The sequence below is a fragment of the Oncorhynchus masou genome, chromosome 18 (assembly GCF_036934945.1).
Source record: "Oncorhynchus masou masou isolate Uvic2021 chromosome 18, UVic_Omas_1.1, whole genome shotgun sequence".
Lineage (NCBI taxonomy): Eukaryota > Metazoa > Chordata > Actinopteri > Salmoniformes > Salmonidae > Oncorhynchus > Oncorhynchus masou.
Window position 1 is genome coordinate 56,786,498 of NC_088229.1, and position 27,974 is coordinate 56,814,471.

A 27,974-nucleotide genomic window follows, 5' to 3' on the forward strand; every position below is an offset into this window, starting at 1 on the left:
TCCTTGGCTGACAGTTTAGCTTTTGGTGATGGAGAAGATCTGACAGTTATTAAAATGGCCAGAGAGGGAATTCTGTCTGAAAAACCTGTGTCCCTTTTGTTGTTGTGTCGTCATCCTCAGTTCCTCCCCTCCTAGTGGAAGCATACAGGGCTGTGAAGAGCAAGTGTGTGTGCCTGTGTGTGTGTGTGTGTGTGCTTGTGTGTGTATGTGAACATGCTCTCACTCCCTAGTATGGGGCTCCTCCACTTAGCCATATAGAAGCCATACTCAAATGGTGTACCGCGGTCCGCAAATAGTGAGTTGCACCAATTTTTGCCCTCAGAACAGCCTCGATTCGTCGGGGGCACGGACTACAAGGTGTCGAAAGCGTTCCACAGGGATGCTGACCCACGTTGACTCCAATGCTTCCGACAGTTGTTTCAAGTTGGCTGGATGTCCTTTGGGTGGTTGACCAGTCTTGATACACACGGGTAACTGTTGAGCATGAAAAACCCAGCAGCGTTGCATTTACTTATTTTCCACCATAATTTGCAAATAAATTTATTACAAATCCTACAATGTGATTATCTGGATTTTTCTTCCTAATTTTGTCTGTCATAGTTGAAGGGTACCTATGATGAAAATTACAGGCCTCTCTCATCTTTTTAAGTGGGAGAACTTGCATAATTGGTGGCTGACTAAATACTTCAAACATAGAGATATAAAACTGTATTTTTTTGTGAAGAATCAACAACAAGTGGGACACAATCATGAAGTGAAATGACATTTATTGGATATTTCAAACTTTTTTAACAAATCAAAAACTGAAAAATTGGGCGTGCGAAATTATTCAGCCCCCTTAAGTTAATACCTTGTAGCACCACCTTTTGCTGCGATTACAGCTGTAAGTCGCTTGGGGTATGTCTCTATCAGTTTTGCACATCGAGAGACTGAAATTTTTTCCCATTCCTCCTTGCAAAATAGCTCAAGCTCAGTGAGGTTGGATGGAGAGCATTTGTGAACAGCAGTTTTCAGTTCGTTCCACAGATTCTTGATTGGATTTTTTTTCAGGGGGAGAACGACAGATTGGTACCTTGTCAGCTCGGGGGTTTGAACTCGCAACCTTCTGGTTACTAGGCCAACACTCTAACCACTAGGCTACCCTGCCGCCTCGAAATTCAGGTCTGGACTTTGACTTGGCCATTCTAACACCTGGATATGTTTATTTTTGAACCATTCCATTTTAGATTTTGCTTTATGTTTTGGATCATTGTCTTGTTGGAAGACAAATCTCCATCCCAGTCTCAGGTCTTTTGCAGATTCCATCAGGTTTTCTTCCAGAATGGTCCTGTATTTGGCTCCATCCATCTTCCCATCAATTTTAACCATCTTCCCTGTCCCTGCTGAAGAAAAGCAGGCCCAAACCATGATGTTGCCACCACCATGTTTGACAGTGGGTATGGTTTGTTCAGAGTGATGAGCTGTGTTGCTTTTACGCCAAACATAACGTTTTGCTTTGTTGGGGCCGAATACTTTCGCAAGGCACTGTATATATACCATTTGTATTTCATATACCTTTGACTATTGGGTGTTCTAATAGATTGCCAGCCTTTTCTCAGGAGTTGACAGGCTTGAAGTCATAAACAGCGCAATGCTTCAAGCATTTCGAAGAGCTGCTGGCAAACGCAGTAAAGTGCTGTTTGAATGAATGCTTACGAGCTGCTGCCTACCACCGCTCAGTCAGACTGCTCTATCAAATCATAGACTTAATTATAATATAATAACACACAGAAATACGAGCCTTAGGTCATTAATATGGTCAAATCCGGAAACTATCATTTCAAAAACAAAACGTTTATTCTTTCAGTTGAAATACAGAACCGCTCCGTATTTTATCTAACGAGGGCATCCATAAGTCTAAATATTGCTGTTACATTGTACAACCTTCAATGTTATGTCATAATTACGTAAAATCCTGGCAAATTAGTTCGCAATGAGCCAGGCGACCCAAACTGTTGCATATACCCTGACTCTGCGTGCCATGAACGCTAGAGAAGTGACACAATTTCCCTAGTTTAATATTGCCAACTAACATGAGTTTAAAATAATATACATCTGTGTATTGATTTTAAGAAAGATATTGATGTTTATGGTTAGGTACATTCGTGCAACGATTGTGCTTTTTTCGCAAATGCGCTTTTGTTAAATCATCCACCGTTTGGCTAAGTTGGCTGTCTTTGTTAGGAAGAAATAGTCTTCACACAGTTCGCAAAGAGCCAGGCGGCCCAAACTGCTGCATATACCCTGACTCTGTTGCACAGAACTCAAAGAGAACTGACACAATTTCCCTAGTTAAAATAAATTCATGTTAGCAGGCAATATTAACTAAATATGCAGGTTTATAAATATATACTTGTGTATTGATTTTAAGAAAGGTGTTGATGTTTATGGTTAGGTACACGTTGGTGCAATGACATTGCTTTTTTCACGAATGCGCTTGTTAAATCACCCGTTTGGCGAAGTGGGCTGTGATTCAATGATAAATTAACAGGCACCGCATCGATTATTTGCACCGCAGGACAAGCTAGATAAACTAGTAACATCATCAGCCATGTGTAGTTAACTAGTGATTATGTTAAGATTTGATTATTTTTTATAAGATACGTTTAATGCTAGCTAGCACCTTACCCTGACTCCTTGCTGCACTCGCATAACAGATAGTCAGCCTGCCACGCAGTCTCCTCGTGGAGTGCAATGTAATCGGCCATGATCGGTGTGCAATTGTGGCAATTACTGATTGTTATGAAAACTTGAAATCGGCCATTCCGATTAATCGGTTGACCTCTAGTTCCCACATATGCTCAATACTTGTTGGTCCAATTCATCCCAAACCATCTCAATTTGGTTGAGGTCGGGTGATTGTGGAGGCCACGTAATTTGATGCAGCATGACATCACTCTCCCAGTCGAATAGCCCTTACACAGCCTGGAGGTGTGTTTTGGGTCATTGTCCTGTTGAAAAACAAATGATAGTACCACTAAGCGCTAACCAGATGGGATGGCTTATCACTGCAGAATCCTGTAGTATCCATGCTAGTTAAGTTTGCCTTGCATTCTAAATAAATCACTGACCGTGTCACCAACAAAGCTCGATCACACCTCGTCCTCCATGCTTCACGATGGGAACTACACATGTGGAGGTCATCCATTCACCATATGACGCCTCACAAGTTCTCACCTGGCAGCTTCATTAAATATTACCCGCAAATCACCAGTCTCAACGTCACCAGTGAAGAGGCGACTCCGGGATGCTGGCCTTCTAGGCAGAGTTCCTCTGTGCAGTGTCTGTGTTATTTTGCCCAACTTAATCTTTTATTTTTATTGGCCACTCTGAGATATGGCTTTTTCTTTGCAATCTGCCTAGAAGGCCAACATCCCGGAGTTGCTTCTTCACTGTTGATGTTGAGATTGGTGTTTTGCGGGTACTTTTTAATGAAGCTGGCAGTTTAGGACTTGTGAGGTGTCTGTTTCTCAAACTAGACACAATAATGTACTTGTCCTCTTGCTCAGTTGTGCACCAGGGTCTCCCACTACTCTTGCTATTCTGGTTAGACAGCGTTGTACCAGATCTTCAGTTTCTTGGAAATTTCTCGCATGGAATAACCTTCATTTCTCAGAACAAGAATAGACTGGCGAGTTTAAGAAGAAAGTTATTTGTTTCTAGCCATTTTGAGCCTGTAATCGAACCCACAAATGCTGATGTTCCAGATACTCAACTAGTCTAAAGAAGGCCAGCTTTATTGCTTCTTTAATCAAACAGTTTTCAGCTGTGCCAACATAATTGGAAAAGGATTTTCTAATGATCAGTTAGCCTTTTAAAATGATAACCTTGGATTAGCTAACACAACACCGGAGTGATGGTTGCTGATAATGGGCCTCTGTACGCCAATGTAGATATTTCATAAAAAATCTGCTGTTTCCAGCTACTGTAGTAATTTACAACATGAACCATGTCTACACTGTATATCCTATCAATTTGATGTTATTTTAATTGACAGAAAATGTGATTTTCTTTCAAAAACAAGGACATTTCTAAGTGACCCCATACTTTTGAATGGTAGTGTATGTATCTACAACTTTATTGAGTCCACCTGTGGTAAATTAAATTGATTGGACATGATTTGGAAAGTCACACACCTGTCTATATAAAGTCCCACAGTTGACAGTGCATGTCAGAGCAAAAACCAAGCCATGAGGTCAAAGGGATTGTCCATAGAGCAAAACACAGGATTGTGTCGAGGCACAGATCTGGGGAAGGGTACCAAAATAATTATGCAGCATTGAAGTTCCCCAAGAACACAGTGACCTCCATCATTCTTAAATGGAAGAAGTTTGGAACCACCAAGACTCTTCCTAGAGCTGGCCGCCCGGACAAACTGAGCGATCGGTCAGGGCCTTGGTCAGGGAGGTGACCATGAACCCTATGGTCCCTCTGGCAGAGCTCCAGAGTACCTTTGTGGAGATTGGAGAACCTTCCAGAAGGACAACCATCTCTGCAGCAATCCACCAACAGGCCTTTATGGTAGAATGGCCAGATGGAAGCCACTCCTCACTAAAGGGTACATGGAGTTTGCCAAAGGGTACCTAAAGACTGTCAGACCATGAGAAACTAGATTGTCTGGTCTGATGAAACCAAGATTGATCTCTTTGGCCTGAATGCCAAGCGTGACGTCTGGAGGAAACCTGGCACCGCCCCTATGGTGAAGCATGGAGGTGGCATAATCGTGCTGTTGGGATGTTGTTCAGAGGCAGGGACGAGTCGACTTGTCAGTGTCGAGGCAAAGATGAACGGAGCAAAGTACAGAGAGATCCTTCATGCAAACCTGCTCCTGGGCGCTCAGGATCTCCGACTGGTGCGAAGGTTCACCTTCCAAAAGGACAATGACCCTAAGCACACGGCCAAGACAATGCAGGAGTGGTTTCAGGACAAGTCTCTGAATGTCCTTGAGTACCCCAGCCAGAGCCCAACTTGAACCCGATCAAACATCTCTGGAGAGACCTGAAAATAGCTGTGCAGCGACGCTCCCAATCCATCCTGACCGAGCTTGAGAGGATCTACTGAGAAGAGTGGGAAAAATGACCAAATACAGGAGTGCCAAGTTTATAGCCTCATACCCAAGAAGACTCCAGGCTGTAATCGCTGCTAAAGGTGCTTCAACAAAGTACTGAGTAAAGGGTCTGAATACTTAGGTAAATGTTATATTTCAGTTTTATTTATAAATTAGCAAACATTTCAAAAACCTGGTTGCGCTTTGTCGTGTGTAGATTTATGAGGTGGGAAAAAACTATTTAATCCATTTTAGAATAAGGCTGTAACCTAACAAAATATCGAAAAAGTCAAGCGGTCTGAATACTTTCTGAAGGCACTGCACATATAACACTACATGACCAAAGGTATGTGGACACCTGCCCGTCAAACTTCTCATTCCAAATTCCAGGGCATTCATATGAGTTGGTCCCCCCCTTAGCTGCTATAACAGGCTCCACTCTTATGTGAAGGCTTTCCACTAGATGCTGGAACATTGCTACAAGGACTTGCTTCCATTCAGCCGCAAGAGCATTAGTGAGGTCGGCCACTGATGTTGGGCGATTAGGCCTGGCTCACAGTCAGCGTTCCAATTCATCCCAAAGGTATTCGCTGGGTTTGATGTCAGGGCTCTGTGCAGGCCAGTCAAGTTCTTCCACACCAATCTCGACAAAGAATTTCTGTAAGGACCTCACTTTGTTCATGGGGGCATTGTCATGCTGAAACAGGAATGGCCTTCCCTTCACTGGAACTAAGGGGCTTGGAAAAACAGCCCCAGACCATTATTCCTCCTCCACCAAACTTTACAGTTGGCACTATGCATTGGGGCAGGCAGCGTTCATCCACCATTCCCAGATTCGTCCGTTGGACTGCCAGATGGTGAAACGTGATTCATCACTCGAGAACGCGTTTCCACTGCTCCAGAGTCAATGGTGGCAAGCTTTACACCACTCCAGTCAACGCTCGGCCTTGCGCATACTGATCTTCGGCTGACGTTGCTTCCAGAGGCAGTTTGGAACTTGATAGTGAGTTTTGCATCCAAGGACAGACTATTTGTACATGCTACGTGCTTCAATACTCGTCTGTCCCATACTGTGAGCTTGTGTGGACTACCACTTTGCTCCTTGACATTTCCACTTTACAATAACAGCCCTTACAGTTGACTGGAGAAGCTTTAGCATGGCAGAAATTTGACCTACTAACTTGTTGGAAAGGGGGTATCCTATGACGGTGCCACGTTGAAAGTCACTGAGCTCTTCAGTAAGACCAACTTACTGATAAATGCTTGTCTATGGAGATTGCATGGCTGTGTGCTCTATTTTATACACCTGTCAGCAACAAGTGTGGCTGAAACAGGCCCCCATTCTCACAGATGGCACTGAAGTGGAGCAGGTTGAGAGTTTCAAGTTCCTTGGTGTCCACATTACGAACAAACTATCATGGTCCAAACACACCAAGACAGTCGTGAAGAGGGCACGACAACATATTTTCCCTCTCAGGAGACTGAAAAGATTTGAAATGGGTTCCCAGATCCTCAAAAGGTTCTACAGCTGCACCATCGAGAGCATCCTGACCAGTTGCATCACCGCCTGGTATGGCAACTGTTCGTCATCTGACCGTAAGGCGCTACAGAGGGTAGTGACATCCTGACATCCAGGACCTCTATACCAGGCGGTGTAAGAGAAAGGCCCAAAAAATTGTCAAAGACTCCAGTCATCCAAATCATAGACTGTTCTCTCTGCTACCGCACGGCAAGCGGTACTGGAGCGCCAAGTCTAGCACCAAAAGGCTCCTTCTACCCCCAAGCCAAAAGACTGCTGAACAATTAATCAAATGGCCACCTACCCCCGCCCCCTTGTTTTTATACTGCTGCTATTCGCTGTTTAATATCTATGCATATTCACTTTACAAATTACCTCGACTAACCTGTGGTCTTTTTGGACCTGTGAAGACCTCTAATGTGAGGACAGATGAGCACAAATCCAGTTTCTGCTGTCATTGTTTTAGGGAAAAGTGCCCTTCGCCCAGAACTATGTTGGTTATATGAGTTGGACTCCAATCTGAGTTAGGCCCATCTCTAAAAGCACTAGGCTATTTCCCAAACCTCTTATCCTCTTTAGTGTTTTAGTAATGTCTTCCCCTACTTTTTTTTTTTTTGAAAGAGAATGTTTGCGCAGTGGCCTTCAGGTACTGTCTTCCTGGCGGTTAGTGTTCTTATGGTTAAGATGACTTAATCACACTCTCTTTTACTCGGCTCCAAGGCCAGCGTTTTCCTAACTTCTTTCTGTGTTTGGAGGGTTAACTTTCCATTAAATAAAGGTTACAAAAACAAAAAATAAATACTTTCCGGGTAGTAACTAAGTCCATTCCCTGTTGGTGAGTAGAGTGCTGAGAGCTGATCACTAATGGCATCTGACACAAAGCGATGTGACTTCCTCCCCATCACGCAGCCCCAGGCTACTAGTGGACACACACACAGCATGACAGCAGCATTTGCACTCCACCCTCTTGTCACTCCTCCTCTCCCACTTCCTCCCCAGTATAAAATGACCCTTCTCTAACCTCTGGGACCCATGGCTAGAACAGGAGTAGAGCGAGAGAGAGAGAGAGCGGTCTCTAAAAGGACCCCTTGGGTTTTTAGCTGTGTCCCTGCCCTGAAAGGGTTTAATGGAGTTGAACTAAGGACAATGAGCTGGCCAGCACACATGGTGTTTTCAGTGGAGCTGTAGTACAGCAGTGGGATCTACCCGGGCCAGTCCAATGGCTGTCAATCTTAAAAGAGAGAAGGTTTTTCATATTCCCCTATTGCATAAAACACACAGTACAAGGAATATAGACTCGCAGTGCTTTTCAAAGGAGTGCACAGAATCGTCTTAAAAGGGAAGATACACACCTCTAAGAATGTAGCCTACAGTCAGTTCCGCTTCATGTGCATTTTACAATGATCATCACAAAGAACCGAATCGGACGTACGCTGTTGTTTCTGTACCGCCATAGGCTCCGTTTCATTGGAAATGTGAAAGTATGTAGCATCCAGTCAATTCTACTACACTTTTACACAGACAAAGGGTGGGAGATGTATTTTTCTACTGTATAACACCACTGGACCGTGCATTGAAAATGTATAACGCTGTAGTGTTGTCACGATACCAACATTTTACAAATGATATGTACCAGGCCAAGTATCATGATACCGAGTAGTATCGCGATTTAACGGTGAACGTTAAAAAATAAACAATGGCGTAGCATCGTCTTCGCCCAGACACTTGTTCCTATTTTCTAAACGTTCTCTAAAAACCTTCTACTCAATACAGCACATTGAATTTAACTTCACACTGCATAGAATGGCTGATTTGCTCATATTTGTAAAAAGTTGTTGTATCAAACTAATAATTAGCCGTCTGGGATTCGTTTTAAACGGCCCAGAACTTGGTTTGTGAAATCATATAAAAATGCGTGTGAATCCCGATAGAGGGGAAAAAGGCATCTCAGGTAATATGGGTGATATTTCTTTTAACCGTTAAGGGTAGAAACCAGCTGTTTTCTGTGCTGTAAAGCTGTAAGCGTTTCCCTCTCTAGCACTGAGGCTGCACGACAGTGAACTTGCAAAGTCTACACAAACTGGTCAGTGCTCTTGGTTACAACAGGCGATGAAATTCTAGCATCTATCAACATTGCTCGCAGCTCCAATGTAACGCATGTACAAATATAACAACAGAAGACTCGTCTGGGTCTGCAGCCCCGCTCGCCATTACTGCTAAATTATCTATTTTTTAAACTGATGGAGGAAAAGATATGCGTGAAGAGCAGATGGAGAGAAGCCGGTGAGTGAAGGCTAGTAATGGATACATAGAGAAGCAGGTGAGTGAAGGCTAGTAAGGGGTGCGGAGAGAAGCAGGGGAGTGAGGGCTAGTAGGGGATGCGGAGAGAAGCAGGGGAGTGAGAGCTAGTAGGGGATGCATAGAGAAGCAGGTAAGTGAGGGCTCGTAGGGGATGCATAGAGAAGCGGTGGAGTGAGGGCTAGTAGGGGATGCATAGAGAAGCAGGTGAGTGAGGGCTAGTAGGGAATACGGAGAAAAGCAGGTAAGTGAGGGCTAGTAGGGGATGCATAGAGAAGCAGTGGAGTGAGGGCTGGTAGGGGATGCAGAGAGAAGCAGGTGAGTGAGGGCTAGTAGGGAATGCGGAGAAAAGCAGGTAAGTGAGGGCTCGTAGGGGATGCGGAGAGAAACAGGTGAGTGAGAGCTAGTAGGGGATGCATAGAGAAGCAGGGGGTGAGGGCTAGTAGGGGATGCATAGAGAAGCAGGGGAGTGAGGGCTAGTAGGGGATGCATAGAGAAGCAGGGGAGTGAGGGCTCGTAGGGGATGCGGAGAGAAACAGGTGAGTGAGGGCTAGTAGGTGATGCATAGAGAAGCAGGGGAGTGAGGGCCAGTAGGGGATGCATAGAGAAGCAGGGGAGTGAGGGCTAGTAGGAGATGCATAGAGAAGCAGGGGAGTGAGGGCTCGTAGGGGATGCGGAGAGAAACAGGTGAATGAGGGCTAGTAGGGGATGCATAGAGAAGCAGGGGAGTGAGGGCCAGTAGGGGATGCATAGAGAAGCAGGGGAGTGAGGGCTAGTAGGAGATGCATAGAGAAGCAGGGGAGTGAGGGCTAGTAGGGAATGCGGAGAAAAGCAGGTAAGTGAGGGCTAGTAGGGGATGCATAGAGAAGCAGTGGAGTGAGGGCGGGTAGGGGATGCGGAGAGAAGCAGGTGAGTGAGGGCTCGTAGGGGATGCGGAGAGAAACAGGTGAGTGAGGGCTAGTAGGGGATGCATAGAGAAGCAGGGGGAGTGAGGGCTAGTAGGGGATGCATAGAGAAGCAGGGGAGTGAGGGCTAGTAGGGGATGCATAGAGAAGCAGGGGTAGGGGAGTGAGGGCCAGTAGGGGATGCATAGAGAAGCAGGGGAGTGAGGGCTAGTGCAGGGGATGCATAGAGAAGCAGTGGAGTGAGGGCTCGTAGGGGATGCGGAGAGAAACAGGTGAGTGAGGGCTAGTAGGGGATGCATAGAAAAGCAGGGGAGTGAGGGCTAGTAGGAGATGCATAGAGAAGCAGGTGAGTGAGGGCTAGTAGGGGATGCATAGAGAAGCAGGTGAGTGAGGGCTCGTAGGGGATGCATAGAGAAGCAGGTGAGTGAGGGCTAGTAGGGGATGCATAGAGAAGCAGGGGAGTGAGGGCTCGTAGGGGATGCATAGAGAAGCAGGTGAGTGAGGGCTAGTAGGGAATGCGGAGAAAAGCAGGTAAGTGAGGGCTAGTAGGGGATGCATAGAGAAGCAGTGGAGTGAGGGCGGGTAGGGGATGCGGAGAGAAGCAGGTGAGTGAGGGCTCGTAGGGGATGCGGAGAGAAACAGGTGAGTTAGGGCTAGTAGGGGATGCGGAGAGAAACAGGTGAGTGAGGGCTAGTAGGGGATGCATAGAGAAGCAGTGGAGTGAGGGCTAGTAGGGGATGCATAGAGAAGCAGGTAAGTGAGGGCTAGTAGGGGATGCATAGAGAAGCAGTGGAGTGAGGGCTAGTATGGGACGCGGAGAGAAGCAGGTGAGTGAGGCTAGTAAGGATTGCGGAGAAAAGCAGGTAAGTGAGGGCTAGTAGGGGATGCATAGAGAAGCAGTGGAGTGAGGGCTGGTAGGGGATGCAGAGAGAAGCAGGTGAGTGAGGGCTAGTAGGGAATGCGGAGAAAAGCAGGTAAGTGAGGGCTCGTAGGGGATGCGGAGAGAAACAGGTGAGTGAGGGGATGCATAGTAGGGGATGCATAGAGAAGCAGGGGGGGCTGAGGGCTAGTAGGGGATGCATAGAGAAGCAGGGGGGAGTGAGGGCTAGTAGGGGATGCATAGAGAAGCAGGGGATGCAGAGAAGGGCTCGTATGCGGGGGTGATGCGGAGATGCATAGAAACAGGTGAGTGAGGGCTAGTAGGGGATGCATAGAGAAGCAGGGGAGTGAGGGCCAGTAGGGGATGCATAGAGAAGCAGGGAGTGAGGGCTAGTAGGAGATGCATAGAGAAGCAGGGTGAGGGCTGAGGGCTCGTAGGGGATGCGGAGAGAAACAGGTGAATGAGGGCTAGCAGGGGGATGCATAGAGAAGCAGGGGAGTGAGGGCCAGTAGGGGATGCATAGAGAAGCAGGGGAGTGAGGGCTAGTAGGAGATGCATAGAGAAGCAGGGGAGTGAGGGCTAGTAGGGAATGCGGAGAAAAGCAGGTAAGTGAGGGCTAGTAGGGGATGCATAGAGAAGCAGTGGAGTGAGGGCGGGTAGGGGATGCGGAGAGAAGCAGGTGAGTGAGGGCTCGTAGGGGATGCGGAGAGAAACAGGTGAGTGAGGGCTAGTAGGGGATGCATAGAGAAGCAGGGGAGTGAGGGCTAGTAGGGGATGCATAGAGAAGCAGGGGAGTGAGGGCTAGTAGGGGATGCATAGAGAAGCAGGGGAGTGAGGGCCAGTAGGGGATGCATAGAGAAGCAGGGGAGTGAGGGCTAGTAGGGGATGCATAGAGAAGCAGTGGAGTGAGGGCTCGTAGGGGATGCGGAGAGAAACAGGTGAGTGAGGGCTAGTAGGGGATGCATAGAAAAGCAGGGGAGTGAGGGCTAGTAGGAGATGCATAGAGAAGCAGGTGAGTGAGGGCTAGTAGGGGATGCATAGAGAAGCAGGTGAGTGAGGGCTCGTAGGGGATGCATAGAGAAGCAGCAGCAGGTGAGTGAGGGCTAGTAGGGGATGCATAGAGAAGCAGGGGAGTGAGGGCTCGTAGGGGATGCATAGAGAAGCAGGTGAGTGAGGGCTAGTAGGGAATGCGGAGAAAAGCAGGTAAGTGAGGGCTAGTAGGGGATGCATAGAGAAGCAGTGGAGTGAGGGCGGGTAGGGGATGCGGAGAGAAGCAGGTGAGTGAGGGCTCGTAGGGAATGCGGAGAGAAACAGGTGAGTTAGGGCTAGTAGGGGATGCGGAGAGAAACAGGTGAGTGAGGGCTAGTAGGGGATGCATAGAGAAGCAGTGGAGTGAGGGGTGAGTGAGGGCTAGTAGGGGATGCATAGAGAAGCAGGTAAGTGAGGGGATGCTAGTAGGGGATGCATAGAGAAGCAGTGGGGCTAGTGAGGGCTAGTATGGGAAGCAGCGGATGCAGAAAGCAGGTGAGGGCTAGTAGGGGGCTAGAGAAGCAGGTGAGTGAGGCTAGTAAGGAATGCGGAGAAAAGCAGGTAAGTGAGGGCTCGTAGGGGATGCGGAGAGAAACAGGTGAGTGAGGGCTAGTAGGGGATGCTGAGAGAAACATGTGAGTGAGGGCTAGTAGGGGATGCATAGAGAAGCAGGGGAGTGAGGGCTATTAGGGGATGCATAGAGAAGCAGGGGAGTGAGGGCTAGTAGGGGATACATAGAGAAGCAGGGGAGTGAGGGCCAGTAGGGGATGCATAGAGAAGCAGGGGAGTGAGGGCTAGTAGGGGATGCGGAGAAAAGCAGGTAAGTGAGGGCTAGTAGGGGATGCATAGAGAAGCAGTGGAGTGAGGGCTAGTAGGGGATGCGGAGAGAAGCATGTGAGTGAGGGCTAGTAGGGGATGCATAGAGAAGCAGGGGAGTGAGGGCTAGTGGGGGATGCGGAGAGAAGCAGTGGAGTGAGGGCTAGTAGGGGATGCGGAGAGAAGCAGATGAGTGAGGGCTAGTAGGGAATGCGGAGAAAAGCAGGTAAGTGAGGGCTAGTAGGGGATGCATAGAGAAGCAGTGGAATGAGGGCTTGTATGGGATGCGGAGAGAAGCAGGTGAGTGAGGGCTAGTAGGGGAAGCAGAGAGAAGCAGGTACGTGAGGGCTAGTAGGGGAAGCAGAGAGAAGCAGGTAAGTTATGGCTAGTAGGGGATGCGGAGAGAAACAGGGGAGTAAGGGCTCATAGGAGATGAATAAAGAAGCAGGTGAGTGAGTGAGGGCTTGTAGGGATGCGGAGAGAAGCAGGTGAGTGAGTGAGGGCTAGTAGGGGATGCATAGAGAAGCAGGTGAGTGAGTGAGTGGGGGCTAGTAGTGGATGCAGAGAGATGCAGATGAGTGATTGAGTGCTGTTTGTGGATGCAGAGAGATGCAGGTGAGTGAGTGAGGGCTAGGAGGGGATGCATAGAGAAGCAGGTGGGTGAGGGCTAGTATGGGTTGCATAAAGAAGCAGGTGAATAAGGGCTCGTACGATGTGGAGAGAAGCAGGTTTGTTGAGGGCTGTTAGTGGATGCGGCTGGCTGATTACAGCTGCCACACCTGATATGTGCATGAAAGTCAAGTCGATATTATTGGACCTGTGCATACAAGAGGCTGGTGGCTTTTGCTTAAATTCAACAAAATGTTTCAACAAGACTGACTTTATAAACCTTTTATAACAGCAGTTTCTTTAGATCGGTAAGGGCTGAAAAATATGGGAGTATCATATAAAACGGTACTGAAGGTACAGTGTTCTAAAATGTTGGTATCATAAGTATTGTGGCGTTTTGGTGCTGTTATATTACCGTGGTACCAGTATACCGTGCAACACTATAAATGCTGTATTATTAATAGTCGTAGATGTTCTCGGGGCCAGCAAGCGCCGGAGTCGGTCAGGTCAGTGGTTCCCCAACCTCTCCTCGGGGACTCCCAGACATTTCACAATTGAGTTGTTGCTTTGAACTAGTTCACCTGATTCAACTAGCCAAAGGCTTGATGATAAGTTGACACGTTTAAACATCAGGTGTGCCAGCTCTGGAATAGATCAAATGCATGGAACGACTGGGAGTCCCCGGGGAGAGGTTCGAGAACCACTGGGTCAGCTGATGATATGCTAGCCAATGGGGCAGCCGGGGCAGTTTGGCGTGGTGATAGTGGCATTTGCTCTTAGCACTTTGTCCATTTCTCTCCCTGTTGCAGTGTTCACACATGAGCGCTTTGAGTGACAGTGGTATTTATGGGCCCCACTCCAATGGCACCCCATGTCGAGTGTCCCCAGGGGCCCCACAGTCCCTCCATCAGCCTGGGCACAGTCTAGAGGTGGCCAACAGTGCTAGCCCCATAGGACGGGCCGTATGAACACATCTACATGATTCTAGTTAGGACATGCTATCCTCGTTTGAACACATACTAGTTATTCTAGTTAGGTTTGGGTGGTATCCCGGTTTTCAGACGTTATACCCTTTCTGTACCATACCGGGGTATAATGTATTACTTTCTGTACCATACCGGGGTGTACTGTATTACTTTCTGTACCATACCGGGGTATACTGTATTACTTTCTGTACCATACCGGGGTGTACTGTATTACTTTCTGTACCATACCGGGGTATAATGTATTACTTTCTGTACCATACCGGGGTATACTGTATTACTTTCTGTACCATACCGGGGTATACTGTATTACTTTCTGTACCATACCGGGTACCATACTGTATTACTTTCTGTACCATACCGGGTATACTGTATTACTTTCTGTACCATACCGGGTATACTGTATTACTTTCTGTACCATACCGGGTATACTGTATTACTTTCTGTACCATACCGGGTGTACTGTATTACTTTCTGTGTATACTGTATTACTTTCTGTACCATACCGGGGTATACTGTATTACTTTCTGTACCATACCTTTCTGTACCATACCGGGTATACTGTATTACTTTCTGTACCATACCGGGTATACTGTATTACTTTCTGTACCATACCGGGTGTACTGTATTACTTTCTGTACCATACCGGGGTATACTGTATTACTTTCTGTACCATACCGGGTGTACTGTATTACTTTCTGTACCATACCTGTACCATACCGGGTATACTGTATTACTTTCTGTACCATACCGGGTATACTGTATACTGTATTACTTTCTGTACCATACCGGGTATACTGTATTACTTTCTGTACCATACCGGGGTATACTGTATTACTTTCTGTACCATACCGGGGTATACTGTATTACTTTCTGTACCATACCGGGTATACTGTATTACTTTCTGTACCATACCGGGGTATACTGTATACTGTATTACTTTCTGTACCATACCGGGTATACTGTATTACTTTCTGTACCATACCGGGTATACTGTATTACTTTCTGTACCATACCTGTACCATACCGGGTGTACTGTATTACTTTCTGTACCATACCGGGTGTACTGTATTACTGTATTACTTTCTTTCTGTACCATACCGGGTATACTGTATACTGTATTACTTTTACTTTCTGTACCATACCGGGTGTACTGTATTACTTTCTGTACCATACCGGGGTATACTGTATTACTTTCTGTACCATACCTTTCTGGGTGTACTGTATTACTTTCTGTACCATACCGGGTATACTGTATTACTTTCTGTACCATACCGGGTATACTGTATTACTTTCTGTACCATACTGTATTACTTTCTGTACCATACCGGGGTATACTGTATTACTTTCTGTACCATACCGGGGTATACTGTATTACTTTCTGTACCATACCAGGGTATACTGTATTACTTTCTGTACCATACCGGGTGTACTGTATTACTTTCTGTACCATACCTTTCTGTACCATACCGGGGTATACTGTATTACTTTCTGTACCATACCGGGGTGTACTGTATTACTTTCTGTACCATACTCGGGTATAATGTATTACTTTCTGTACCATACCGGGTATACTGTATTACTTTCTGTACCATACCGGGTATATACTGTATTACTTTCTGTACCATACCGGGGTATACTGTATTACTTTCTGTACCATACCGGGGTATACTGTATTACTTTCTGTACCATACCGGGGTATACTGTATTACTCTCTGTACCATACCGGGGTATACTGTATTACTCTCTGTACCATACCGGGGTATACTGTATTACTCTCTGTACCATACCGGGGTATACTGTATTACTCTCTGTACCATACCGGGGTATACTGTATTACTCTCTGTAACATACCGGGGTATACTGTATACTGTATTACTTTCTGTACCATACCGGGTGTACTGTATTACTTTCTGTACCATACCGGGGTGTACTGTATTACTTTCTGTACCATACCGGGGTATACTGTATTACTTTCTGTACCATACCGGGGTGTACTGTATTACTTTCTGTACCATACCGGGGTATACTGTATTACTTTCTGTACCATACCGGGGTGTACTGTATTACTTTCTGTACCATACCGGGGTGTACTGTATTACTTTCTGTACCATACCGGGGTATACTGTATTACTTTCTGTACCATACCGGGGTGTACTGTATTACTGTATTACTTTCTGTACCATATACCTCTCTGTACCATACCGTGTACTGTATTACTTTCTGTACCATACTGTATTACTTTCTGTACCATACCGGGGTATACTGTATTACTTTCTGTACCATACCGGGGTATACTGTATTACTCTCTGTACCATACCGGGGTATACTGTAGTGCACACAAGGGGTGCTTTTTTTATTTAGGCAACAGGGATCTTGATCCAGGAGGGTAAACCTGGTTCTTCTTCATATCAGAAGGACCAATCTTAAATGCTAACACAGAACCGTCCATTCCCATTTGGAAATCATTTTTTGCTTTGATCCTGACTTGTACTCTATTTGACACGCCGCTCCTGTCCTCTCCATTAACATTGAGCAGAGAGGATGATGGGAGGTGCTAGAACAGAAGGTCCCGCCTTTTTTCCATTCCCATAAGTGTCAGTCAGGTGGATGATTCTGAGAGGATTGTATATTTTGTGAGAGGATTCACTCAGTATTCTCCCGTAGTAGTACCAGCAGCAGCTTCGTCTGTCTGACTGGCTGGCTGGCTGGCTGGCTGGCTGTCTGGCTGGCTCCTCTCATCACAGGGGCATTGTGCATGGATTTACTGCCCTCAATTCCCCGACGAGGGAGATTTTGATTCCACTGCACTGGCTAATCTCTCTCTCCTCTCTCCCCTCTCTTTCCATCTTCTCTCCTCAACCCCTCACTTATCCAAAACTTCCCTTTTAACTTCTGCTCCCCATCTCCCACTTGTCCTCCTCTTCTCTCTCTTTCCGTCTTTCTTTCATACAGCCACTCTCAGTCGCCGGGCTCCATGGCGGCGGCAGTACAAGGCAGCGAGTGGTCGTGCGGACGCTGCACCTTCCTGAACTCGGGAGTGGCGCCGCGCTGCTCCATCTGCGAGGCGCCGCGCCAGAAACCCGACCTCAACCAGATCCTGAGGCTGAGCAGCACCGAGGAGCAGCAACGCTGGGCCTGCCCCCGCTGCACCCTCAACAACCCCCAGGGCTCTGGCGCCTGCACTGTCTGTGGCTTCGGACCCTCGTTGGGCACCCCCACGCCGACCACAACCATGGCCGCCACCACCAACGGCTTCCTTCCCCCGTCGCCGCAGCCTCCGGCGCCAGTCATGACTCCCATGGTTCTCCTGGAGCCCCGCGGGCAGCAGCCGGCCAAGGAGGAGGCGCTGAGGAGGTCGGAGAGCAACGGGGAGGTGGGGGGCCTGAGCGGCCTGGGTGGACCCGAGGGGCAGCAGCACCACCAGTCAGGCTGGGCGTGCCCGCGATGCACGCTTCATAATACTCCTGTTGCATTGTCGTGTTCAGCCTGCGGGGGACCAAGGAAACTGTCGCTGCCCAAGATCCCACCCGAGGCGCTGGTGGTGCCCGAGGTTCGCACGCCCGTGCTAGGGTTTCCCGTCCACGTAGCAGGGGCCTCCGCCCCTCCACTCCTCATAGACTTGACAGATGACTCACCCCCCGCAGCCGCCCCCTGCGAACCCCAGGAGCCCCCCGACACCAACTTGCCTCCTACGCCACTCTCCTCCCCTTTCACTCCCTTCTCTTCTCTCCAGAACAACCCAGTGCCCCGCAGCAGGAGAGAGGTGCCCCCGCCAGGGCGGCCACCCAACCCTAACCTCAACGCCCCCAGCCCCACTTCGCCCTCCACGGCCTACGCGCCCCCTCCGCCCTGCCCCCCCCTCCGCCCTGCCAAGCCGAAGCAAGCCCAGCCTCAGGAGCCTTCCTTCCCCAGCAAGCGCCTCAGCATCCTGGAGGAGGAGGACGGCCATCACACGTCCCACGCCCCCGTTACATCGCCCCCCACTTGGAAGTGCCCAGGATGCTCCTTGCCCAACCTTAGCGGCTCGTCCAAGTGCGAGGCATGTCGCTCGTCGCGGGCCGGTGCCGACCTCATCGACCTGGTGGGCTGCGAGACGGTGCGCTTCACTCCGGCCAGCCCCTCCAGTCCGGACTTCAGCACCTGGGCCTGCTCCAAATGTACCCTCCGCAACCCCACCGGGGTGGCCAAGTGCTCGGCCTGCGGTTCCTCCAAGCTGCATGGCTTCCAGGAGCCTAGCTCTCGCTGCTGCCCGCACTGCGGTCTCCCCGGCCCCTGCTCCTGCTCCTCAGCCTCCTCCTCATCGTCTTCTGGACACAAGGCCCGGAAACAAGCCCGGGTCTACCCCTCGCCCTCGGCCACCAACACCTCCTCCTCTTCCTCGTCCTCCTCGTCCTCCTCTTCCTCGTGCACGCTACTGCAGGAGAAGCAGTGGGGCTGTCCGGCGTGCACGCTGCTCAACGACGTCAAGTCTAAGAACTGCGCGGCATGCCACACGGCCCAGCAGTACCTGACGCTGCGCAAGGTGGCCAAGCCACTGAAGAGGAGGGAGAGCATGCACGTGGAGGCACGGCGGCGCAACGACGAAGGCGAAGCCAAGGAACTCTGGGAGAACATCACCACCTTCTGTCGAGAGGTAAGTCACTCTGGGAACCGGGGGGGGGGGGGGGGGGATTGTGTTTATGCTTTTCAAAAGCTAATAGTGTCTTTTTTAAAGAGCACGTGTCAAGAGAACTGACATCATACCCGAGAAACTTACATCAGTTTCCAAAGAGTTTGAAACTGACACGTCAGCATCACTTTCAGGAGAGATGAACAGTCAACGAGTTTCCCAAAGAGCATATTTCATTGTGCCATGAATAATAAATGCAGTCGGGACGTTTTATATGCGTCACACTGCAACTGTGAACTGCCAGGCTGCACAACACAGCTTTCTAATTCTCCGGCTACTTTACCATGGTCCCAGTGATTAGCAGGCAACGCCGATCTGCCTCGTCTTTTAAAGACGCTGCCAAGAGACCCTAATAGGCTTTTGTTGTCGTAGTTTCTGTCTGCTCATTAGTTGATTTTTAATGGGGCGCGGGGTGAACGTTTGTCCCTTGGTTACACCGGCAGTCCCGAACATCTCAGTTTATCCCAAATAGTCATTCTGAAACCAGGACAAATCTCCAGAGTCAGATGACGTTTTTTTTTCTTCTTCATATCTCATAATGGTTTCTAATTAGGGGTTGTTTGTCTTAAAAATGCTCCGACATGAAAGGGTTTCGTTTGTCCGTGAGTAAGTGGCTCGCAAGCCCAGAGTCTGTGTGTATCATATTTATCATTGCAATATGTGTGGCGCGAGAGGGTTATCAAGCCCTTAAGGATCTCTCGATCACGTCCAGGCAGGTGTTTTAAGTGAGCGATACACATTTAGGATTAGCTTCCCCTCCCACAATCCTAACCTTAACCATTAGTGGGGAAAATGCTAAACTGACTGGAGATCAGTGTCTAGGGGCAACTTCACGCTAATACACCATGCCGCCCCGGGTACACTTTCTGATCTGCATAAAGAATTTGTCTCTCTGGCTTTTACTTTCTCTCACACAGACACTGCCAGTCTGTTTTCAGTCTTCAGTCCACACAAGGAGCCGTGAATCATAATACATGTTTTATTTAAGAGGTGATAAATTGAAACAGTGAAATGTGTTTTTTTTTTTTTTTTTTTGCAATGGCGTCAGTCAATGCATACAAATCAACCTCGGTCAGTACAATTACATTTTATATTGACATTTTTCAAAGTAAACTTAGAAATAACCATTTTAATAAACTATTGCAAGATTACAAGAGGGTAGAAAGTTCTCAAATGGCTAAGAAAAGCTTAGATTCTCTAACCATAATGACGCTGACCCCCATCAAGAAACAATGACTTTTCATTAACCAGCATAAATGTCAGTCTGGAAGAATTAATCAAGGGTTTTTCTTAATGGAGAAACCCTAATTACCCTTTGTAATTACAAACTAATCTCCAGATTAAAACACCTAATGTAGAGTGACGTCCCTTTGCCCAACCCCTCGTGCTCATCTTTAAATACTAAAAGACCCAACGGGTCATTTTGGTTCAGTACTCGAGCGCAAAGCGTTTTGATTGGTCTGATTTTGGTTGGTCTCCTAGCCAGCTTGATGTACCCCGTGGCAACCGCCTGTTTGGGTGAACAGTATGTTCCCAAAAACCTGAAGAAGCCAGCGTAATGAAAAAAATATGTACCTGCTAGGGGGGGGTGCGGGGGCATGCCCCCCAGCAAAATGTTTGGCCCGAAAAAATGTATTAGTCAATTAAGTAGCCAGCCACGTAAGGGTTGGTAGTCCGCTATTTGTTTGGCAGTGTATAAAACACACTGGGTGAGGGGACATAGGACAAACCCCAGGGAGAGGTAGAGAAGGAAGATGCCTCACTTTTGGACTTTTTCAAGTTTGCTTTATCTCGACACCATGGAATCTGGATGTTAAAAAGCCACCGAATTTCATCATGTTTGCCTACGCTCTTTGTCATAAGCAAGAAAATGGGGGGTACATTTAAACTGATACAGGAACGTTGTCACTCACACGTATCATTTCATTCCATGTGGATGGTATCGTGTCATTTTTATAATGGTACAACGTTGGCTCTACCATGCATTATTTATGTCAAATGCTGCTCAGCGAGTTGTGGGTTCACCTTTGGGAGAGTGGGTGGGAAGCCGGCTTATACAGGAAGGATGTTGGAGAGCCTCTCGTCTCCTCCTCTTGAACACCTAGACTAAATGTATCCCTTCATCTCTACTCTTTCATCCCTCACTCCCAAAATCCCATCCCACTGTCATCCTCCTCTCTTCCCATTCCCCCCTTCTCTATTCCCCCTCTCCTATATTCCCTTCTGTCCCCAGTGCTACCGTTCCCCCCTTCATTATTCCCCCTCTCCTATATTCCCTTCTGTCCCCAGTGCTACCGTTCCCCCCTTCATTATTCCCCCTCTCCTATATTCCCTTCTGTCCCCAGTGCTACCGTTCCCCCCTTCATTATTCCCCCTCTCCTATATTCCCTTCTGACCCCAGTGCTACCGTTCCCCCCTTCATTATTCCCCCTCTCCTATATTCCCTTCTGACCCCAGTGCTACCGTTCCCCCTTCATTATTCCCCCTCTCCTATATTCCCTTCTGACCCCAGTGCTACCGTTCCCCCCTTCATTATTCCCCCTCTCCTATATTCCCTTCTGACCCCAGTGCTACCGTTCCCCCTTCATTATTCCCCCTCTCCTATATTCCCTTCTGACCCCAGTGCTACCGTTCCCCCTTCATTATTCCCCCTCTCCTATATTCCCTTCTGTCCCCAGTGCTACCGTTCCCCCTTCATTATTCCCCCTCTCCTCTATTCCCTTCTGTCCCCAGTGCTACCGTTCCCCCTTCTCTCTTCCCCCTCTCCTCTATTCCCTTCTGTCCCCAGTGCTACCGTTCCCCCTTCTTTATTCCCCCTCTCCTCTATTCCCTTCTGTCCCCAGTGCTACCGTTCTCCCTTCTTTATTCCCCCTCTCCTCTATTCCCTTCTGTCCCCAGTGCTACCGTTCCCCCTTCATTATTCCCCCTCTCCTCTATTCCCTTCTGTCCCCAGTGCTACCCCCCCTTCTCTCTTCCCCCTCTCCTCTATTCCCTTCTGTCCCCAGTGCTACCGTTCCCCCTTCTTTATTCCCCCTCTCCTCTATTCCCTTCTGTCCCCAGTGCTACCGTTCTCCCTTCTTTATTCCCCCTCTCCTCTATTCCCTTCTGTTCCCAGTGCTACCGTTCCCCCCTTCATTATTCCCCCTCTCCTCTATTCCCTTCTGTCCCCAGTGCTACCGTTCTCCCTTCTTTATTCCCCCTCTCCTCTATTCCCTTCTGTCCCCAGTGCTACCGTTCCCCCCTTCATTATTCCCCCTCTCCTCTATTCCCTTCTGTCCCCAGTGCTACCGTTCCCCCCTTCTCTCTTCCCCCTCTCCTCTATTCCCTTCTGTCCCCAGTGCTACCGTTCCCCCTTCTTTATTCCCCCTCTCCTCTATTCCCTTCTGTCCCCAGTGCTACCGTTCCCCCTTCTTTATTCCCCCTCTCCTCTATTCCCTTCTGTCCCCAGTGCTACCATTCCCCCTTCTTTATTCCCCCTCTCCTCTATTCCCTTCTGTCCCCAGTGCTACCGTTCTCCCTTCTTTATTCCCCCTCTCCTCTATTCCCTTCTGTCCCCAGTGCTACCGTTCCCCCTTCATTATTCCCCCTCTCCTCTATTCCCTTCTGTCCCCAGTGCTACCGTTCTCCCCTTCTTTATTCCCCCTCTCCTCTATTCCCTTCTGTCCCCAGTGCTACCATTCCCCCTTCTTTATTCCCCCTCTCATCTATTCCCTTCTGTCCCCAGTGCTACCGTTCCCCCCTTCTTTATTCCCCCTCTCCTATATTCCCTTCTGTCCCCAGTGCTACCGTTCCCCCTTCTTTATTCCCCCTCTCCTCTATTCCCTTCTGTCCCCAGTGCTACCGTTCTCCCCTTCTCTATTCCCCCTCTCCTCTATTCCCTTCTGTCCCCAGTGCTACCGTTCTCCCCTTCTCTATTCCCCCTCTCCTATATTCCCTTCTGTCCCCAGTGCTACCATTCCCCCTTCTTTATTCCCCCTCTCCTCTATTCCCTTCTGTCCCCAGTGCTACCGTTCCCCCCTTCTTTATTCCCCCTCTCCTATATTCCCTTCTGTCCCCAGTGCTACCGTTCCCCCTTCTTTATTCCCCCTCTCCTCTATTCCCTTCTGTCCCCAGTGCTACCGTTCCCCCTTCTCTCTTCCCCCTCTCCTCACTTCTATCCCCCAGTGCACCATACCCCCCCCCTCCCCGCTTTTTTTTCTCCTTTGCGGCTGTGGTGCTACCCATGTGCACGCTAAGGTGAACACGGGGCATTTTATTTTTAGAAACGGGGGAGTAGAGTAGCAGCAATTATCCGCTTCCCTAAAGCAAATGTAATCAGCGGGAGCATCGAGCGGCACAGCTTAGTTTAGGGAGGGTGGAGTCGGCTAAGCACACTCTCCCCCCCCGTGCAGTGAATCTATCTCCCCAGGGTGCCTCATGACTGCCTCAGCCTCACACGAGATGCTAAAATACCTTCAAATGATGTATTTTATGAAGCCCAGTCTAAAACCCCAAACAGCAAGCAATGCAGATGCAGAAGCCAGCGGCTTGGAAAAACTCCCTAGAAAGGCAAGAAGCCAGGAGGAAACCTAGAGGGGAACCAGGCTCCGAGGGATGGCCAGTCCTCTTTTAGCTGTGCCAGGTGGAGATTCGAAGAGTGCGTTCAGAGGTAACCAGCAGGGTCAAATAATAACCACAGTGGTTATAGAAGGTGTAGGCTCGCGCTCCCGTACCTTCAAAATCATGTCGCTGGAGAATTTTGTCTTGCAAAAACGGTTTGAATGGTCCACTGGGATTTTGATTTGGTTGTTACATTTCAACCCTCTCCCCACATGCCTGTAGAAGGTAGACTCTTCTACAGGCACGTGCATCACTGTTTTCCGTCCGGGTAGGACATATTTTGAGAGTTGTCGTGTATGTAGTCCAAAGACTGGCAGATGGCGATATTGAGTCATTTCATTTTACCGTCCAAAGGGAATCCACGCAGCCTGCTATACATTCGTATCCCCCCGTGGACCAGTTTGTACATAAAACGTTCTTCATTTAGGCTGCAAAAGGTGTCATTTTCCTCCTTAAATACATGCTCCGGAACTTTGGTGACTGCTAATTATTATTTAAACCTCCCGGTTTGGGCTGGATGTGTTAATGTGTAGTTCATACGTTTACAATCTATGAGCAGAATTACAGTCTTACCTCAGTTAGCCACGAAATCCCTCGTTTTTAAAGCGACTGTTTATCTGGAAGCTGTGCGGCCCCATTTTCTGCACATTTTCCTCCACGTGATCCAGCCCACTAGCAATTTGAGTTCAACCAATGAGCTTCAGCCACTCCAGGGACAGCTCGCAAAGAGGCACGTCCGAGAGCGAGGTGAGGTGCACAAATGTGACGTATTACGCAATTTTCCGAGACCACTTTTGGATCGTGAGCGCTGCTTTCAGAACTACTGGCTACAAATGTATTCAAATGGACCGCAGAATGTCTTTAACTCTATTTAATGGTGAGAAGGCGGAAGAAAACAGGGGAGAATATGTATACATTCTTTATGAAACACCATTTTCCACCACCATGCTAGAATAGCTAATGCTAGTCCCGGATGTTGCGTATCGCATTGAGCCAATCAGGTTGCAGCAGTCTTTTTTTATTTTTGAAAGACCAGGGGTAAAAGAACAGATTGCTGCAACCTGATTGGCTAAACATGATACGCAACGTCCATTTCCCTCCTCTTGCCGCAGCTTTAGCTCATCTCGAAATAACAGAGAACGTTCTAAAATGTTTGTTTTTTAGTCAGCAGTGCTTGTTTGATTGACTTGGGCTCCTACGGCACTCATCTGGTGAGCGCCTTTGGTGCTCCGCCCAAGCAAGGCATTTGATTTGTTTGACATGTTGTGAGGCGTCACAGCTTTCCACTGGGTTCCGACCCTTCTTTAGTGGATTTATGCCATGGAACTTCCCGGTTTGCGACGAGAGCGCGAGAGAGACAAGGTAGCACGTGAGACAGGTCAGGGTTCCATAGCCGCAGGCAGAACTGGATCAGCAGCACGACCAGGTGGACTGGGGTCCACCAGGAGTCGTCAGACCACTCCAAAGAGTGCTTAGATGACCACAACATTGTAGAGGCATATCTCCTAGCCACAGTGTTGTAACAAATAATTGGTCCAATTTACACACTTATTTGTAAATGATTGTCTGAGTGTTGGACTGTGCCCCTGGCTATCTGTAGATTTAAAAAACAACTAGAATATTGTGCAGTCTGGTTTGCTTGATATAAGGAATTTGAAATCATGTATACTTTTACTTTTGATAATGAAGTATATTTTAGCAATTCCATCTACTTTTGATACTTGAGTATAATTAAAATCAAATACTTTTAGACTTTTACTCAAGTAGGGTTTTTCTGGGTTACTTTCACTTTTACTTGAGTCATTTTCTATGAAGGTATTTTTACTTTTACTCAAGTATGACAATTGCGTACATTTTCCACCACTGCCTAGCCATTATTTCATTAATGAGTTGTCACCGACAAGTAGATCAAGAACGGAAGCTATATGAGAGTGGAGCAAAGATGGTATTGAGACAGTATAAGGACAAAGACATCCATCCAGATAGACATTGTCCCTCCATAATCTATTACTTGAGGTTTTAAGTAATAGAAAAAAAAATGTGTCAGTACACTGTTAATAAATAGTCCCAACCCACTGGGCACATCACGTCTTTTCAACGTGGGGAATTGGGTAATATTTGTTAAGATACTTTGACCAATGAGATTCCAGCCTATTTTCACCCACTCAAAAAGACAGCCAAAAGTTTGTTCAATTCCCAAATGTGTTATCACTGCGCTTTCATACATTTTCATAGCACAACACAGTTCAAAGGGGAATACAATGTCCGACATTTTGTTTGTTTATACAATAACTTAATGCGCTATTACTGTGCTTCGTCTAATAGCACAACCAAATGACCTGGATTGCGGTTGAGATTACATTTAAAGTACATGGTGCAAGTGATCAACGCCGTTTGAGATTCTGCGCTGGTTATTATAGCAATTATGAAGGTTTCCACAGACCTCCGACCCTGAACAAGCACGCTTCCTATGATTAAATAGGGCATTTATTGTTACAGGAACCTCAATGTGACCATGGATGTGTTGCTCATTTTAAGGTTTTAAGTTTTCACAGGCTATTTGACTGTTTTACAAAAGTAATATTGAATTGAGTTTGGTTGTCAACGAAACCAAATATCGGCGTTTTGAAGGAGATGTATCTTCTGCTTGGTTAGCTCCATCTGTGCCACACCCCGGCTGGCTTTAATACCAGTTTGTCTACACATTAGTCATTGGTATGTTGGATTCACGTCTCCATTTCAACAACAAAAAAGTTGAAGTTAAAGAATGGGACTTAATCACGTCAAACTTTAAATGCACTTTAAATACAGTTTGATTTGATTAAATCCTATTCCTTAACTTCGATTTTTAACCTGACCTGGAGATGTGAATTCAACATATGTGTTATTAACTTGTAGATACCATTTGAAGTCAACCAGAGCTTGAAACCCTAGGCCTATATGTATGGTCTATTTTTAGCTGAATCCAACATACAGTGTATGTATTATTTAACTTGTAGATACCATTTGAAGTCAACCACAGCTTGAAACCCTAAGCCTATATGTATGGTCAATTTTTGTTGTTGTTGTTGAATCCTGGGTTGAATTTAAACAATAGCCGTTGTTGACTTCCCAAACACTATATATGCTGAAACAGCATAATTGCCGTTTATATGAGTGATAAAGTATGGTTACATTCCGTTTTCTCTGTTGAACCTACACTTTGGAATGACTTCAATAGCAGCAGTGATTCTAATAGTGGGTATTTCTCTACGATCATTCGTAGAGATGATCACCATCGCACATATAGTCAGTGACAAATATCAAAGCTAAGGAGGAATGGACTTGGTTAAAACCCTGGATGGGAGCCCGAAACGATAGCTGTAGTGAGATCAACTATCCAGTATGAGGTGCTGCCCAGCCTATAGTTTTTTTTCTCCCCCTAATAGTGGATATTACGTTGAAGATCTGACGTTGTTTCCCAGGTAGAAATTCCAACGTATTTTCTATATTTTTTGTCTATGTTGAAAATGTATTACCATGATGACAATATCATGTGGTTTGAAATTTTACCCTCAAAACAACCCCCCCCCCCCCCATGTAGATTCCACGTCACAATATGTTGAATATGAGCCTGTCCACTGTAGCATTCCAGACCGGTTAAGGCGTGCTGCCATTTTTTTCTTTCTTCTTCTGTTTAAGCCCTGTCTGGTGGACACATTGTAATTAACTCTCTTCTAGGAGCATGCAGAGCACACTAAACATATTGATTATGTTCCCACCGTTGACGACGACGTCATATGTTCCATTCTACTTTTCATTAAATAGCCACGGCGAAATGACAGCACGATTCAAACAGTAGGCAGACAGGTGGATTTTAACTGAACGCTTGGGAGCCTTGGAGCGCCAGGCGAATCAACACTTTCTCCTCGGACAAATTACAACCGCCACATGTTTCAACGGGCTGTATCGGCAATAAACCAGTGTACAATAAACCAGTGTAAACGTTATCGGCGCTGTTTCTATGTAATGGCGGTTCAATAAGTGTGCCACTGTCATGTTGGCTCAATAGCCATTCAATAGCCATCTATTGCCACGATCAGTAGGTTGACTGTAAGCATCGCACTTGGTTGCAGTGAGTGCCAGTCACTCCCTCTCCCTATTCAAATGTCCCAGTATTGATTCAGGTTTCTACAGAGACTCAGACAGCTGGAGTGCTGTGTGTTTTGTTAGCCGGACGAGCCTAGCCGTGAACTGTGACTGCGAATGCAGTAGAGTGCTCTCAGGCATTGGCATTGGCCCAGCCTTGAGAATTACCCAACACTGTTCCATCGGTGACAGTCAGGCAGCCAGACCAGCACTGTGTTGCAACGTCGCCATCACAACAGGCCTCAAAACAGCTGGCCCTGGCGGGAATAGCTGAAGGGACACTAACGCTGCGTGGGACTGTTTGTGTCTTGTCTGTCTCGCCGTGGCAGTCTGCACGTGTCACGATGAGTCATCTGCTTCGTCCTCGTTTGCCGTTGATTTCCACGTGTGCTGAAAGTGGATACGCGCCACATACACTGTACATGTTTATCCCATTTTCTTTTACGCTGC

General features: G+C 47.5%; 1 protein-coding gene across 1 annotated transcript in view; it reads left to right on the forward strand.

Annotated features, from left to right (window-relative positions):
• Positions 1-27,974, forward strand: part of capn15 (calpain 15) — a 70,313-nt gene that overhangs the window by 22,817 nt on the left and 19,522 nt on the right. Inside the window, 1 exon segment of the mRNA XM_064923818.1 lies at positions 17,081-18,761. Coding sequence (XP_064779890.1) covers positions 17,081-18,761 — 1,681 coding nt within the window.